Source organism: Halichoerus grypus, chromosome 6 (assembly GCF_964656455.1).
Source record: "Halichoerus grypus chromosome 6, mHalGry1.hap1.1, whole genome shotgun sequence".
NCBI lineage: Eukaryota > Metazoa > Chordata > Mammalia > Carnivora > Phocidae > Halichoerus > Halichoerus grypus.
In genome coordinates, this window is record NC_135717.1 from 56,641,059 (window position 1) to 56,658,556 (window position 17,498).

Below are 17,498 nucleotides of genomic sequence, written 5' to 3' on the forward strand. Positions count from 1 at the left end.
TGATACAATCAGATCTGTGTGTTAGAAAAATCATTCCAGCAGGGGTTTGGAGAATGGTTTGGAGATAGGTAGGTGTATTAGTCAACTCTGCTGTCCTAAGAAATGATCATAGATTGGGAAGCTTAAAAAACCAAATTTATTTTTGAAAGCTTGAAGTCTGAGATCAGGGTGTTAGCAAGATCTGGTGAGGACTCTATTCCTGGCTTCTCTTCTGGGTCCTCACAAGGCAAAGAGAGAAAGTTCCCTGGTGTCTATTCTTAAGAGGGCACTAATCCCATCATGTGGGCTCCACTCTCATGACCTCATCTAAATGTAATTATTGAATTATTTACCAAAGTCTCCATCTCCAAATACCATCAGATTTCGGGGTAGGGCTTTAATGTGAATTTGGGTGGGATGCAAATCAGTCCATAGCAGTAAGAAAGGAGAAAAACAGTAGGAGGTGGATGTAATAATTCATCTAAGAGATGATGAGGGTGTGACCTAGTGTGAATAATCTTCCTGGGGGTATTTCTTTTCCTAAACTTTAAAATTATAGACTTTTCCTGGAATAACTCCATTGCACATTTTTAAATGTAGAATTTTCAAAATCAAACAAAAAAAGGGATTTAACATTTTAAAATCAACCATAGAATTTAGTAAACACATATTATAGAAATGTTTTACTGTGAAATTGACATATAGTCTCTATATCTTAAAAACTTAGGTAATCTTAGGGGTGTCTTGGTGGCTTAATCTAAGCGTCTGCCTTCGGCTCAGGTCATGATCCTGGAGTCCCAGGATCTAGCCCACATTGGGCCCCCTGCTCAGTGGGGAGTGTGCTTCTCCCTCTGTCCCTCACCTGGCTATCATGCTCTCTCTTACTCTCTCTCTCTCAAATAAACAAAGTCTTAAAAAAAAACAAACAACTTTGGTAATCTTAAAAGTGAAACTCCTGCAGTTTGTGTTTTAAGGGATAATAACAGAAAGCTAACCTCAAAATACAAACCCATTTCACTTTTCGTATTCGGCTTTTATGTTAAACATAACAATAATATTAAAAGTTCTACATTTAAAAATATTTATTATTTATAGTATATTAATCATAAAGGCCCCAAATAGCTAAAGTAATTCTTTTAGGTTAGAAGACATGGATAATGCTATCAAGACTAATTCCTTCACTATTCCCATTGCTTTTACATATTGATGATCAGGGCTTGAACAATTTGATCACTAGCTTACTGCCGGCAACAGAATAATTCAGTTTCCTTACTGAAGCACAAGGCACATGCAAATGCACTTTCATAAATATTTGGCTTTGATCCAGGGTGATTATGATAATGTGCCCCAGACACTGCTCAAGAACTTAAGATGGACAAGTTGTCACTTGATTCTGTCAGCCCAGTCATCAAGAATCAGTTTTTGAGAGAGAATGTTCTGCTTCTCATGTCAACAGTGATGTTTTAGAAGAATTTTTACTTGCCATAATGAAACACAAACAAGCTTCTGGCATTGGCTCCTTAAAATGTTAAGAACTGGTGTTACTAAATACATTTTTTACACTGTTGTGTTTTAACTGTGCTACCGAAAGAAGTATAGGCCCATTATTAAAATATCTGGAAGATATAAAATGCGTAAAGAACAAAAAATCATCCCAAATTTTACCACTCAGAGATAAACATGTCATAATATTCTCATGTATTTCCTTTCAGACTTTCAAAATTGGGGGTATTTTGTAATTTTACATGTTTTTGTTACCTGCTTTTAAAAACTTATGTATTTAGATGTCTTTCTATGAAAATATAGATCTATATAATCACCTTTAACAGCTGTGGAGTTTTTACATTGTGTGTACTATAATTTACCTGACCAATATTAATTATAATGATTTCTTACACTTATTTGGTGCTTACTATATGCTAGGCACTTAAGGGCTTGGTTTGCATTCATCCACTTGATCTTCACAACCCTATTATTATTCCTGTTTCTCACAGATGAAAAATTGAGGTACCAAGAGGTGAAGTAATTTATACAACCTCTTAATATTGGACATTTTAGTGGCTAACAATGCTTTGATATTATAAACAACGTTGCCATGAATATCATTGTTCATGTTCTTAAACAATGTCTTTATGATAAATTCCAAAAAGTAGAACTGCGGGGTCCAAAACTGTTCACATATCTAAAAGCTTTTGTAACAGACTTTCAGATATTTTCTTTAGGAAGACTACATAATTTAAACTTCGTTCAACAACGTGAGTGTACAATTCTCCACATCCCGTTTTAATCCCTGACAAAAAGGTATCTGAATGTTACTTTAATTTGCATTTTTCACTTTTAGAAATGAGCTTTCATTTTTAATGGATTTTTGTAAACACTCTTTGTATAGTAATCCTGTCGTTGACAAGTTGTAAATATTTGTTTACATGTTATATTTGTAAGTGCTCTAACTTAGGTATAATTTACATAATTCCAACTGATGTGCAAGATGCTTTTACTTTGCTCCAAGTGGGACACAAAACCTCTAGGTGCTCCTTAAAATTTTTACATGACGTAGGCATAACTTGTTACTTATAAATAAAATCACTAAATAAACATTTTAAGTTGTTAGGAATCCCTCATCCGTTTCTAGCTCCATTTGCAGTTTTGTTTGATTTTTTTTGCTCGGTCTTGGGGGGGGAGGGGGCTATCGTAGACATTCTTGGGGCATGAAACTTATTTTCCAATCATCACAACTGCTTAGTGACTGCAGTCAGTAGTGCCAACGCCCAGCTACAAGTGTTTTCGACAGAGATTCAGAAGCCAGGCGTTCAGGAACTCTCGGGAAGGTGCCAGCGTTACCTCAGCCTCTCCGAGGGAGCCGCGCGCCCTGACACTCCCCTCTTTAAGGATTCGGGCCAATCCGTTCAGCTCACATGACTTCATCCAAACAAGTTTCTTGTCACCTCAGGCAGCAACTGAACCCACAGCTTTTTAACTTAGATGGCCCCCAACGAAGGAGTTTCCATCCCCCTCAATAGGGACTATAAAATTATGACAACCGAAGGAGTGAGAGGCGAGCACAGGGTCGCATTCAACCCTCACGCGACCCCTTTTCTTTCTCAGTCTCTGATTCACTCCTGCGCTCGGTAGTCGGCTTCGGCGCGCCTGGAGGACCCCTTCCTCCGGAGACTGCTGGCCAAAGCAAAAGCAGAAAACGCAGGCATTACTCCCACCTTCCGGTATGACCGATCACAAGGGGAGTCAGGCAGAGGGGGCGCTATGTTGGGGTCTGTTTTGGTGGGGCAGGTGCCGGGCAGGTTCTGAGCAGGCAGCGCCGAGGTCGCCCAGGTTCCCGACAGGCTCCACGCGGGGGGTCTTGTCTGCGCCTTCGCTGTTGCCGCTGTTGCCGCCGCCGCCGCCGCCGCCGCCGCTGCCGCGGTTGCTGGGGGTCGGTGAGAGGTGGAGCTGTCGCGAACCCTGTGGAGTCCGTCTGTGTTGCTGTTTTTGCCTGACGAGTCTTCTTTTCTGCGTCGCTCCCTGACTCCCGTGGTGTCGAGGGGGAGCCCCTGCGGACACCTGGGCTCGCAGCGGAGATGCCTCTCTTTGCCACCAATCCCTTCGATCAGGATGTTGGTAAGTGCTTTTGCCGCTCCCTGTCCGCCGCGCGCCGGAGTGCAAGCCCACCCTGCCCGCTCTCTGCGTGCGTTCCTGAGCCCCTGGCCGGGGCTGAGTGCTTCCCCTTTCCTGAGGCTCCTTTCTGAAGAGTTTGGAGGAGGTTGGGGGCTTGGCTTATCCTTTTTGAAAGAAATGGGACTCAGAGAGCCTGCGAAGTGGGCCTTGGGCGAGGGCTGTGGGTTTCGAAAGAACTGCTTTAGAGGGTTGATGTGGAGGGCCTCGGAGGAACAGCTCGTGTAGCATCTGGTGCTGGGACAGTGCTTCTGGAAGAAGGGAGTTGAGAGCTGAGCAGTACGTTACCTAGGGTAGGATTATACGCCCTCCAATAGTGTTTCCCTGGATAAACGTTAAACGTTTGGAACTAGGAGAATGTTTTAGATGAGCTTCCTTAGGGGATTTTAAAATCCTTTTTTTTTTTTGTAATTGTAACGGGAGGCGAGAGCTTCTGGCTAAGGGTAGACTCTCAAAAACTTGGGAGAGATGAAAATGGAATACTTGGCAGCAACTGAAACCGAATTCAGGACCCGAGCCATTGTGCTGCATTCTTTAGGCTGTCTCTCAGTACTTTAAGAAGTGTGGAAGAGGACCTTAAATCTGAAAATGCTGATTTGTTTTGATTTTGAAATGCCTTTTTTGTTTGGTTTGTTTTTCTGTTTTCTGAGTCATTGGTTTTGGGTACTGAGCATACCAATTCAACAGGTTAGCTTCCCCCCTCCTCCTCCCCCCCCCCCCCCCCGGTCTGAGGGTAATAATTACAAGACTTTGAGTTTCCTGGAGTAGAATTTTGGGGTGATTTGAATGCACTTAGGAACTACTTTGACACACAAGTATGGAATGAAAGCAAGCCAAATACCATGACTAATTACTGTGGTAAAGAAATATAAGGACACCCTTATGAAACTGCTTTTTGTTACTTTGTATAATTTAATTACGAGTGGCAGGTGTTGATTTTTGCTTTTTAACTCTTCCTTAGAGCATGTCACTGAGACTTGGAGGTTTGGGTTAAGATTAGAAAAGGGTTCATTCCCATCTTGGCCACTGCCAAGCTCATAGTGAAATCATGGGCAAGTAATGGAAGCTCTTTGAGTCCCAGAGTGCTCATCTTTAAAGAGTGGAAAAACACATTGTTTGTGATTCAATGAAATAATATGTGTAAAGGGCCTACTATAGTGCCCTTATATAGTAGTCACCTACTAAATGATTGCTATTTTTGGTTCCAGTGTAAATGCATGGCCTGAGTCAGCAGTGGATGGAACTTTAGAGATAGCCAATAATACTTAATAAACAATTGGAAAATTGCGTTTAATTCAATAAGCTCTTAGCACACAGTACAGATGGTCCCCGACTCACAGTAGTTCGACTTAACGATTTTTCAACTTTAGTATGGTGCGAAAGGGATATACATTCAGTAGAAACTGTACTTTGCATTTTGAATTTGGATCTTTTCCCGGGAAAGCCATATGCGGTCGGTATGATCCTCTCGTGATGCTAGGCAGCGAGCGGCACCCCCCTGCAGCTCGCAGTCAGCCACGCAACCGTGAAGGTATATTACCAATATACTTAGACCATTCTGCACCCATACTACCATTCTGTTTTTATTTTTCAGTACAGTATGCAATAAATTATATGAGATTTTCAACATTTTGTTATAAAATAGGCTTTATGTTAGATGATTTAGAGGCTAAAGTAAGTTTTCTGAGCACTCTGCTGGCTAAGCTGCCATGTTTGGTAGGTTAGGTGAATTAAATGCATTTTTGGCTTAGGATAATTTCAACTTACTATGGGCTTATTGAAACTTGACCCCATCATAAGTCTAGAAAGATCTTTTACAGGACACTGTCTCAGTGACATAAGAGATTGACGAATAAGGCGTGGTTGCTGCTCTCAAGCAGTTTCATAACATTACAATAATTTCTAGGGCAAATGCTCAAAATAAAACAATTTCTTAATACCTCCTTCTGTTTCCAGAACTTTTATCTAGTTTTCATGGCCGTATATAATCTAGTTTCCAACTATGTTCACTTTTATATCCTACTGACTTTTAAACACACATTTCCACTGGGTTTAAATAAATTTCTTAATGTCAAACTCTTTCCCAGTACCTACACCAGTCAGTTCAAACATAGGCTCCTTCAGCTTTTATACTTCCACTTCTAATTTATTTCTTCTACATTTCTACATGTGCCTACATGTGCTCATGATTAAACACCAACTCAGTCTAGCTTGTTATTGAATCATTTCCTGATTACTCTAGCCTAGGATTTCTCAGTAGTGACACTATTGACAGTTTCGACAAGATAAATATCTTTGTTGTGGAGATCTATCCTTTGCAATGTAGGGTGTTTCGCAGCCTGCCTGACCTCACCAGTGCTGCCCCCCATGATTTTAAAAGTTTTCAGACATTACTAAATGTCCCCTGGGGGCACAAAATAGCTCCCAGCTGAGAACCACTCTTTTAGCCCACTGTAATCTTTGCCCTTTTCCAAACTCCTGCAGCACTTTGTCTTTACCAAATTATTTAGTATTAAAGATAGTTATATCCTGTATTATGCTCCTTATTTTATTAGTTGCCACATAGTAGGTGCCTAATAAATGTTTGTTTAATTGAGACTGTCTCACTTGAGCCTGCTAGACAGTAAGCTTCTTGAATGTAAGGACATTCTTTTGCTCTAGGAAAGCTTACCTATTAAAGTTAGTCAGGTTCTGGTATTTGGATCAATTCTCTCCTCATGATCCATATATGAAAATATGAGACGTTATCCTGAGGAGACCTGTCAGAGACTCCCAGTAAATGATACTTGGAAAGAGTCCAATAGACTCCCATATTAATTTTTTTTACTAGTAAAGTATATAGAATATGGTGTGTAGAATAAATTTAACAACACTCCTTGTCACTTTGTCCAATGAGTATGTGACCTTAAAGTAGTCATACTAAGTCACTTGATTTAATTATCTCTTAACATTGTATACATTTGTATTTCTTCAAAATTAACTGTCTTTAGCTTTATTCATAAACTGAATTGGTGAATCAGAAATTCACTGATTTGTATAATGTAACATTTTATACAAAGAGGGAAAATACTGGCCATAGCTTTTCCCTGTAAGAAATGCTGAAATGTGTTGTTAGAACGTGAGCTCCGTGAGGACAGGGATTTGGTTTGCTCAATACTATATCCCAAGCACGTAGACCACTAATAAAACATTCAGCAAACATTTTTTGAATACATGAATCTCATTTTGGATGTTGTATTTCTTACTCAGTTCAACTTGAATTATAACTTATGCCATGAAGTTTTTATTTCAAAGTCCCTAGTGACTTCAGTCTTGCCAAATCTAATGGTCGATTCCTAGTCTATTTCTTTGTTGATCTCTTAGCTTTCCTCTTTGATATACTTTATTCACTTGTTTTCCAGGACACCAAACTTTTTCTAATTATCTGCTTAGCTCCTTTTTAGTCTTTTTGGCCTCTCCTTTTTGTGACTTCCAAATGTCGAACCAAGATTCAGGCTCAGTTCTAGAAATTCTTTGACATTTTTCCCCTTGCAGTCTTACTAGGCAATTTGGCTTAGTGTTAAAAATTCAGACTCTGGAGCTATACTACTTCAATTCATTTCCCAACTTTGCTGCTTATCAGCAAAGACACTGTGCCTCAGTTTCCTTATCTTTAATATGGGATATAGTGATAAATGGTTCTTAGTTTTCTTACCTAAACGTCCTCCTTTCTTCATCCTTGCCTGTTTCTTTTAGATGGCACCATCGCTATTTCTTGTCACTCATCTCTAATGTCTAGGAGTCATCATGGTTTTTTTCTTTTTTCACATTGCACATCCATTCTATCAGTAAGACCTTTTGGCTCTACTTTAAAAAAAATATGTCCAGAATTTCGTCACTTCTTACTTTACCACTATTATCTTGCTCCAGTCATTGATATCTCTTTCTTAGAGTGTGGCAAGAGGTTTTATAGTTGGGCTACACAGTTGCCCCCTATAGTCAGTTCTTATATACAAAGGTCAGTGATCTTCTAAAAATCTTAGGTTATGTCACTTACCTGCTCAGAAACCTCCAGGAGCTTCCCATCCCACTTACAGGGAAATGCAAATTCCTTATAATGGCTTACAGTTAGGCCCCTTCCTGTGTCTCTGATACAGTTTTGACCTCCAAACTCTCTCATTCTAAGCTTCTTGGGTCTGAACACTCCAAGGTCATTCCTGCCTTTATCTCTATATTGTGCTGTCTTCTTTGCTTGCAATGTATTTCCCCTGGGTATTTGAAGATCTTGATGTCCATTACATCATTCAAGACTGTTCAAATGAGTTTCTAAGAGAGGCTTTCCCTAATTACCTACTGTTAAAAAAAAATCCGTTTTTACTTCCTCACTCTTTTTCCTTGTTCTATTTCATTTTTCTTTATGGTACTCAATTACCTGACATTAATTGATGGATTGTCTCCTATGTGGAGTATAAACTCCACAGGATAAGAGCTTTTCATTTCTATCCCTAATACCTAGGGACAGTATCTGGTGTATCTGATACACAGTAAGTACTCAATAAGTATTTATCAAATAATAAATTACTGATTTTTTTTTTTTTTTTTTGCATCTCCAGTCTTGTATTTCTATTTGGTGTTATCACCTAGAAATCAATCTATCAGAAAACCAAACTTATTTTCCAGTCTGGTTCTATTTTCATTATATGGTAATTTTACAGTGTTCTAGTTATCCTGATTTGAAACCCTAGAGGCATCTTTGAATCATTACTCTGCCTCTGCTAAATCATCATGTCTTTGTTTTTGTAATAGTACTTTTTTGCATTCCTAATCAGAGTGCTTTGGACCAGTTCGTCTCTCACAGACTTGGCCATGTCTTTAGTCTATTTTTCTGGTCTCTTCAGTATTATAAGCCACAGCCAGTTTAATTTTCATAAATGTTAATGGTACATTTATTCTCCTGCAGTATGGTGTGATGGAAAGACTTTGGGCTTTGGGTTTAAATTGCAGGTGTGGCATTTGCTGTTAGTAAATGGGCACAATATGGGCAAGTACATAAGCCCTCTAAGTTCACTTTCCACTTTTGTAAATAGGGATTAAAATATCTACCCCATGGAGTTGCTATGAGGAATAGTTATAAAAACACATGACATTCTAATTCTTTACTGGAGATGAATATGCTTCAACAGCATGTTCAAAATCATACTCAAACTTTTCTTCTCAAGTATGCTTTTCCTCTGTTCTGATTACTGGTGCTTCAGTTTAGTCACACATGTCAAGAATCTGGGAGTCATTCTTGACTTCTGTAGTTGTAATTTTCTACATTCCAGACAACAAACACATACTGTCATCTGTGTGCCAAGTACACTGAACGTGCCCTCAAGGATGCGGTGTTGCTATAGTCTCTATGCTTTATCTTCCTAATAAGCTCTTGAATCCACATTTATTTTCCCTCAATTCATTGCCTCCCATTCTTTCTATTCTCACTGCCGCTGCTAGATCACTGAACTCTCTGATTAGTATAGTAGCCTCTGTTATTCCTGCCTCCAGTCTGTCCCCAGTCATTTTCTACGTGGCTGATAATATTTCTGAAATGTAGAATAATCATATATCTCCTCTGATTAAAGCATTTCAGTGAATCTACAACTTTCACAGGAATTTGAACTTTTCGGCATGGCATGTAGAGCATTTAGCTCCTTTTTTTTTTACCTCTTCAGCCTCACCTTCCCCTATGTTTCTCAAGGCATATTTCCTTGTTGGTTTTATACTACTACTTTTTTAGGTGTGGCTCCTCTGGCCTGACATAGCCTTCTCTTCATTAGTCTTGATTAGGGTTGTTTTAAGGATATGATGCATATAAAGGACTTAACACAGTAATTGCTGTGCAGTAAGCAATGGATACATTTTAGCTTCTCTTATAATAAAGTTAGAAATAGCTGTGGAGCCTCTAGAGGCTACTCAGATTCTAAGGGGTGGAATCAGTTACTGTGAAAACATGCTCAGGGGAGAAATGTGAAAATTTTAGAACACAGGTCTGTTAAAAGTCTGATAACCATTGGGTTAAGAAATTGTACTCATTGTTTCTTCTGTTTTGATTTTACTTCTCCTGTAAGGTATTCCTTGTATAGCTTTTTAGGTTTTCATTTCTATTTTGTGCTTTTTTCTGAGATGCTTCCATGCTGTTCCTTTGACGCCTACTTCCTATCTGGTTAGTAGAGCTTCAGATTGCTTTTCTTTGTAAACAGTTCCTGGTGGTCAGGGGGGGATAGGAACAGTAGATGAAACATTTTGGAAAAATTGATAACCATAATCTCAAAAAAGACAATAATTTCTTTAAGACTTGCTTTCTCTGTTAGCCATTTTTGATGAACTGTTAGAGCTCTAAGCTGATTGATCTTTTTTTTTTTTCCCTATAGCCCGAACATGATGGGCGGTCATCCTGTCAGCATTTCTCACCTCCCCAAATCTTTGATAGTTATAAATTTTGAGAAAATCAAAAGTAGCTGCTTATCAGTTCTCCAGTCCATTGAGAAGACTGTTGAAATTCAAATGAGGCTCTGCATAGTTTTTCTGGGTATTGCTAGGCAGATTTCTCAATCTCCTCTTTTTGAGTATAGGCATACCTGGGAGATCTTGCTGGTTCTGTTTCAGATCACCACAGTAAAGCAAATATTGCAGTAAAGAGAGTCAAATGAACTTTGTTTTCCAGTGCATATAAAAGTTATGTTTACATTATACAGTAGTTTATTAAGTATGCAATAGCATTTTGTCTAGAAAAAGTATATACCTTAATTAAAAAATACTTCATTGCTGGGGCATCTGGGTGGCTCAGTCGTTAATCATCTGCCTTCAGCTCGGGTCACGATCCCAGGGTCCTGCGATTGAGCCCCATATCGGGCTCCCTGCTCAGCGGGAAGCCTGCTTCTCCCTCTCCCATTCCCCCTGCTTGTGTTGCCTGTCTCGCTGGGTCTCTGTCAAATAAATAAATAAAATCTTAAAAAATAAATAAATAAAAAATACTTTATTGCTAAAAAAAAATGCTAACCATCATCTGAGCTTTCATTAAGTGATAATCTTTTTGCTGGTGGAGGGTCTTACCTTGATGTTGATGGCTACTGACTGATCAGCGTGATGGTTGCTGAAGATTGGGGTGGCTGTGGCAGTTTCTTAAAACAGCAGCGAAGTTTTCCACATCGATTGGCTCTTCCTTTCATTGAACTATTTATTTCTTTGTAGCATGCAGTGCTGTTTGACAGCATTTTACCCATAGTAGAACTTATTTCAAAATTGGAATCAATCCTCTCAAACCCTGCTGCTGCTTTATCAATTAAGTTTATATAATAGTCTAAACCCTTTGTCACATTTCAACAGTTTTCACAGCATTTTCTAGTAGATTCCACCTCAAGAAACCACTTTCTTTGCTTATCCATAAGAAGCAACTTCTCATCTGTTCGTATTTTATCATAAGATTGCAACAATTCAGTCACATCTTCAGGCTCCACTTCTAATTCTAGTTCTCTTGCTATTTCCACCTCATCTGCAGTTACTTCCTCCACTGAAGTTTTGATCCCCTCAAAGTCATCCACGACGGCTGGAATCACTGTCTTCCAAATTCCTGTTCATGTTGATCTTTTGACCTTCCCATGAATTGTGAATGTTCTTACTGGCATTTAGAATGGTGAATCCTTTCCAGGTTTTCAATTTACTTTGCCCAGATCCATCAGAGGAATTTGTATCTATGGCAGCTGTAGCCTTAGGAAATATATATATATATATATATATATATATATATATATACACACACACATATATATATATTTCTTAGATTTTATTTATTTATTTGAGAGACAGAGAGCATGAGAGTGGGGAGGGGCAGAGGGAGAGAGGCAAGCAGATTCCCTGCTGAGCACGGAGCCCGACTCAGGGCTCAATCCCAGGACCCTGAAATCAGCCACGCAACCTGACTGAGCCACCCAGCGCCCCAGGAAATGTATTTCTTAAATAATAAGATTTGAAAGTCAGAATGACTCCTTGATCCACATGCTGCAGAATGGATGTGGTGTTAACAGACATGAAAACAATATTAATCTCATTGTACATGTCTGTCAGAGCTTTTGGGTGGTCAGGTGCGTTGTCAATGAGCAGTCATATTTTGAAGGAATATTTTTTTCTGAGCAGTAGGTCTCAACAGTGGGCTAAAATATTTAGTAAACCATGTTGTAAACAGATGTGCTGTCTTCCAGGTTTTATTCCATATATAGAGCACAGGCAGAGTATATTTAGCATAATTCAGAGTAGATTTAGCATAATTCTAGGATTTTTGTAATGGTAAATGAGCATTGGCTTCAACTTAAATTCACCAGCTGCATTAGCCCTGAACAAGAGGGTAATCCCTATCTTTCAAAGCTTTGAAGTCAAGCATTGACTTCCGTCTAGCTATGAAAGTCCTAGTTGGCATCTTTTGCCACTATAAGCATCCTTTGCCACTGTTTTGTCGACGTTGAAATCTGTTGTTTGATGTAGCCACCCTCAGTAATGATCTTAGCTAGATCTGGAGAACTTGCTGTCGCTTCTACGTTAGCACTTCTGCTTCACCTTGCACTTTTGTCTTATGGACATGGCTTCTTTTCTTAAACCTCTTGAATTAACCTCTGCTAGCTTCAAACTTTTCTTCTGTAGTTTCCTTACCTTTTTCAGCCTTCATAGAATTGAAGAGAGTTAGGACCTTGCTCTGGATGAGGCTTTGGTTTAAGGGAATGTTGTGGCTGATTTGATCTTCTCTCCAGACCACTCAGACTTTTCTCCATATTGGCAATAAAGCTGCTTCATTTTCTTATCATTGGTGTGTTCACTGGAGTATTCACTTTTAATTTCCTTCAAAAACTTTTCCTTTGCATTCACAACTTGGTTAACTGTTTGGTACAACAGACCTAGCTATTGGCCTATCTCGGCTTTTGACATACCTTCCTCACTAAGCTTCATCATTTCTGGCTTTTGATTTAAAGACACATGTGGCCTTCTTTTCACTCAAACACTTAGAGGCCATTGTAGAGTTACTAGTTGGCCTAATTTCAATATTGTTTTATCCCAGAGAATGTAGGGAGGCCCAAGGAGAGGGAGAGAGATGGGGGAATGGCCAGTGGACAGTCAGAACACACACACTTTAGGGGCACCTGGGTGGCTCAGTTGTTAAGGGTCTGCCTTTGGCTCAGGTCATGATCCCGGGGTCCTGGGATCGATCCCCGCATCGGGCTCCCTGCTCAGCGGGAAGCCTGTTTCTCCCTCTCTCACTCCCCCTGCTTGTGTTCCTTCTCTCGCTGTGTCTCTGTCAAATAAATAAATAGAATCTTAAAAAAAAAAAAAAAAGAACACACACTTTATCTATTAAGTTCATTGTCTTAATATGGGTGCAATTTTTGATGCTCCAAAACAGTTACAATTGCAACATCAAAGATCTTTGTATACACGCATACCTTGAAGATACTGTGGCCTGGGTTACAGACCACTGTAATAAAGTGAACATCTCAATAAAGTGAGTCAAATGAATTTTGTTGTTTCCTGGTGTATTATAAAAGTTAAGTTTATATCATACTGTAGTCTATTAAGTGTGCAATAGCATCATGTCTAACAAACAATGCACACATCTTAATTAAAAAATACTTCATTGCTAAAAAATGCTCACCATCATCTGAGCTTTTAGCAAATCATAATCACTGATCACAGATCACCATAACAAATATAATAGTAATGAAAAATTTGAAATATTAAGGATTATCAAAATGGGACACATGGGAAAATGGTGCCAATAGAGTTGCTCAAAGCAAGGTTGCCACAAACCTTCAATTTGTAAAAAAAAAAAAAAAAAAACACAGTATCTGCAAAGTGCAATAAAGTGAAGCGCAATAAAATGAGCTTCGTCTGTGTTAAAGTAAGGATAATCTGAGGATAAAATGAGATCATTATGAAGCTTTGAGTTCTTTAGAAGCAAGTCTCTTTCCTTGTTTCACTTTTACTTTCCCTCCAACCCCTGTTTTTGTCTTAGAAAATAGTTTTGACTTTGCTACTCATAAAACCATGTTGAATTGTTACTAATAGTTTTTATTCTTTCAGTTTAAAAGATACCTGTTTTGTAACTGAGAAGAACTGTGCTGCTGCTCTTAATGATCTTGAGGCAGCATCAGTAAATAATCTGAATAGTTTTAGAGTTTGGATCTACATAAGTTTGAGTCAGTACTGATCCTATTTATGTATCAGAGAGTAAAGAAGGTAGTTCATGAGTGTTCAGTGTACCTGCTGATGACTGAACCATACACTCCTGGGTACACCTTAATTCAGAACTGTGTGATCATACTTAGCTACCTTAATAGGCAGTTTATATTTGATCAGACATAAGCATATCGTTTCTAGTAAACTATTGATTTTTAGTTTTAATAAGCTTAGCTATTATATTTTTTAAGAAGGTGACAGATTCCAAGATCTAAGTGTTTTCTTTTACAAAAATGCACTATGTTTTTAAAAGGCCTGCTTCTCTACCAGTCAGTAAGGATGATGAATTAATTATTTAAATACACTATCAGATCAAAGTAATGACTTGCTTTCCTTTTCTAAGATGAAGTAAATGTTAGACCAGAGGATATTGATCAGGATGATTCACTCAATTTTCTTTGGCTTCCTAAGGGTTGGGGGTCTATGAGGTAGAGCTCTGAGATTCCTCAGTTAGAGCAGTTCCACCTGGATTTGGTTTACATGTTGAAGGTAAAATTTTCTTATAAAAGAGAGTATTGAAAAATAAAGTGTATGACTGGTCTTTGTCCCTGTTTCCTGAGAGGGAGCCTCTAAATCTTTGGAATTTCTTGAGTGGTAGGAGCATCTTATTCAAGAAGGGCTCCTTGGACAATATTTTAGTTTATGCTAATGAGATGACTCAGCATGGAAGCCGATCACTCCAGAAAGACTTAGATGGTTGGGACTTTGAGTCATATGATATTAGCCAGACCTCCAGGGAGGGGTAGGAGGCCTGGAGATTGAGTTCCAGGAGATAGCCGATCATACTTTCATAATGAAATGCCAATAAAAACTCGAGACGCCAAACCTTGGTTGAGCTTCCTGGTTGGTGATACACATTGATGTGCCAGGGGGGTGATCCATCTGGAGGCCACAGAAGCTTTGGGTTTGGGATTGTCCCAGACCTTAGTCTATGCATTTCTTCATTTGCTGGTTCAGATTTGTATCTTTGTAATAAAAATGTAATCATAATGCTTTTCTGAGTTCTGTGAGTTGTTATAGTGAATTAATGAACCTGAAGGGATAATGGGAACCCCTGATTTTGAGCCAGCTGGGCAGAAGTGTATAGGACTTGGGAACCCCAGAGCTTGTTGCTTGTGTCTGAAGTAGGGAAACTTGTGGAGTTCTGTGCCCTCAACCTGTGAACAGCACCAACTCCAGATAGGTAGCATCACAGTTGCATTGTAGAGGGTTTCCCACACTGAAAAGTAAAATTTGAAAATCATTGAAGTAGATGCTATTAAAGGTATATGTGTTTCTTTGAGTTTTATGGATTCATACTGTAATTACATGAGTGGGTTTAGTATTTATTGAGGCCTTAGGCTGAGAACATGAATATTGAAAGAATTGCCCAAAGTAGAAATTGTTATTATTTTCAAGGGATTTATAGTCTATTATGGAAGCTTGAACAGTGACAGGTAAATTTGACTCACTTATCCTTTTGGTATACCCTGCAGCCTGAATGAAATTAAACAGTATTTCAACATTTGCTTTCTAAGTAATCTGTTTAGTTTCAAGAGTAGTGTTAGTTCCTCATTATGTTTTCTTCTTTTCCCTCATGCAAACCATCTTCACATATGGGGAATAGATTCTTTTTTTTTTTCCCCTGAAAGTCCAGTTCTGATTAGGTTATTTCCTTGCTAGAAATTCTCTTGGCTTTGTTTCTTGATTTAATACAAACACCTCATCTTGTATTTTAGGCTTTTGAGTGGTTCCAAGCTTTCACAAAGTAGTAGCTATCGTAGCCAGCCTAGATTCTTTGTTATACTTCTGTTTTCGTAACTTTATTCTTTATTATACTCCACTGTATATTTACTACTTAAATAGAAACAAAAGAGTTTATTATTAATCCTGTTCTCTTCTTAGTTTTTAGGTATATCAAGAAGCCTTTCCTGATTCTCCTTTTCTCTCCCTCCAGGTCTCTACCTTTTTTTTCCAGCTTGCTTCAGGGTTTCCATTTTTTTCTGTAACACTTTTTCTGTCATCTATTTAGGTCTCTCTCTGCTGGTTTCATCTCTTTTTTGATTGTCTAAGCTACTTCAGATGGGGCTTGGCATAGATTAGAAACTTATTCCATTTTGTTGAATATCTGTCCAAATTTTATTATTTCCTGCAAATAAGTCACCTTTCCAAGATCTCAGCTGTCGTGGATATTTGTATTCGTATACCAGGAATTTGTGTGAATAATCTGCTTTTGTTATCTCCCCCTACTAGAAGATGGTAGGGTGACTAGGCATAGGTACCCACTACTCATTGGTTATCACCCACTGCCACCTTATTAGATACTTAATCGAATTCTCTAGTGGCAATGACTAATTGGTAGGTGTTGCTCTATCCCTTGGGGCTGTGCTATGGATCAGGAATTATTAGCCTGCATAGAGTTTGGACAGAATTGGCTGCTTGCTATTTTCTGCTTTAAATCTCCAGCTCTTAGTAGTAGATCAAAATGGGGAAATGAGTATTATTGTCTGTTGAACCAGGCAACAGGGCTTTGAAGGGAAGTAGGAGTAGGAATTTCACTGTCTTCACCAAGACCAACCCTTACAGGTAAGAATCTTGGTATGGATCAGGCCTCCTACCCCCAACACACCTCAGGTTAAAAAAAACGAAAATGTTAGTGGGGGTCATAGTGATGCTGTCTTTCAACCTATCTATTCTTGGAGTTACAGTGTTCCAGTCAAGATAGGTTAACTTCTACTTCTGTATAGCTTTTGTTTCAAAAGATAATGATTTCTTCTGAAGTTTTTCCCTCCTACATAGGCTCTTATTTTTTCTAACTTGCCTTATTCTGTTTTCTTTTGTCTGTTTTGTTTTTTCCTTTATCTTCCATGTTAGAAGATTTTCTCAGACAGCTTATAATCCTTGGTTGTCTGCCCATGGTTAATACTAGAGAAATAGAAAGCACTTTGGAACCTGTGATCATGTGGTTAGGCCTTAATTGACTGAACTTCATAAGTTGATGTGGTATGCATTTTACTGTGGAACTTTTCTCTATCCCTCCATGTCACTCTCTGATCTTTAGGTGTTTCCTCTTGGGCTGACCTGGAATCCCCAGAGAAGAGTCCTGTAATCTCTCTGAGGGTGAAGGTACGAATGAAGGTGAGGGGTGAAATAGAATAATTTCTGAGAGGGCAGGTATTTGATGGGGGTGTGTGGGACCTCAAGACCACCCTCCCACCTTCCCAGTTCTAGGATTCAGCAAGGACTCGCAGGACTCAGTTTTAGTTACAGCTATGATTTATTTCAGTGAAAGGACCCAAAGTGCAATCAGCAAAGTGAAAGGGCACATGGGTGGAGTCTGGGAATACCAGGCATAAGCTTCCTTGGCTCCTCTTCCAATGAAGACATGCTTAATTCCCCCAGCAGTGAGCTGTGGCAACATGTGTGGAATGTTGTATCCAGGGACATTCATTAGACTCAGTGCTTGGGGTTTTTCTTGGGAGCTGATCTTGTAGGCGTATTCTGTTTGGTACATACCCTAACTCCAGACTCCCAGAAGGAAAGCAGGTATTCAGTATAAACTATATTGTCTGTACAACCAGTTTAGACATTGGGAGCCAGTCTTCTCAGTTCTGAAAATGGTGAGAACTTTC

The 17,498-nt window shown here is 39.0% G+C and overlaps 1 protein-coding gene across 2 annotated transcripts in view; it reads left to right on the forward strand.

The window, feature by feature from the left end:
• The first annotated feature begins 3,375 nt into the window (after positions 1-3,375).
• Positions 3,376-17,498, forward strand: part of STAM (signal transducing adaptor molecule) — an 82,248-nt gene continuing 68,125 nt past the window's right edge. The window contains exon 1 of one of the 2 annotated variants that reach the window (XM_078075188.1): positions 3,376-3,594. Coding sequence is in view for 1 of the 2 variants with exons in the window: in XM_036097072.2 (XP_035952965.1) it covers positions 3,555-3,594 (40 nt within the window). In the remaining variant the exon portion in view is untranslated. The remainder of the gene's footprint in view (positions 3,595-17,498) is intronic. The other variant, XM_036097072.2, reaches the window with a different exon arrangement.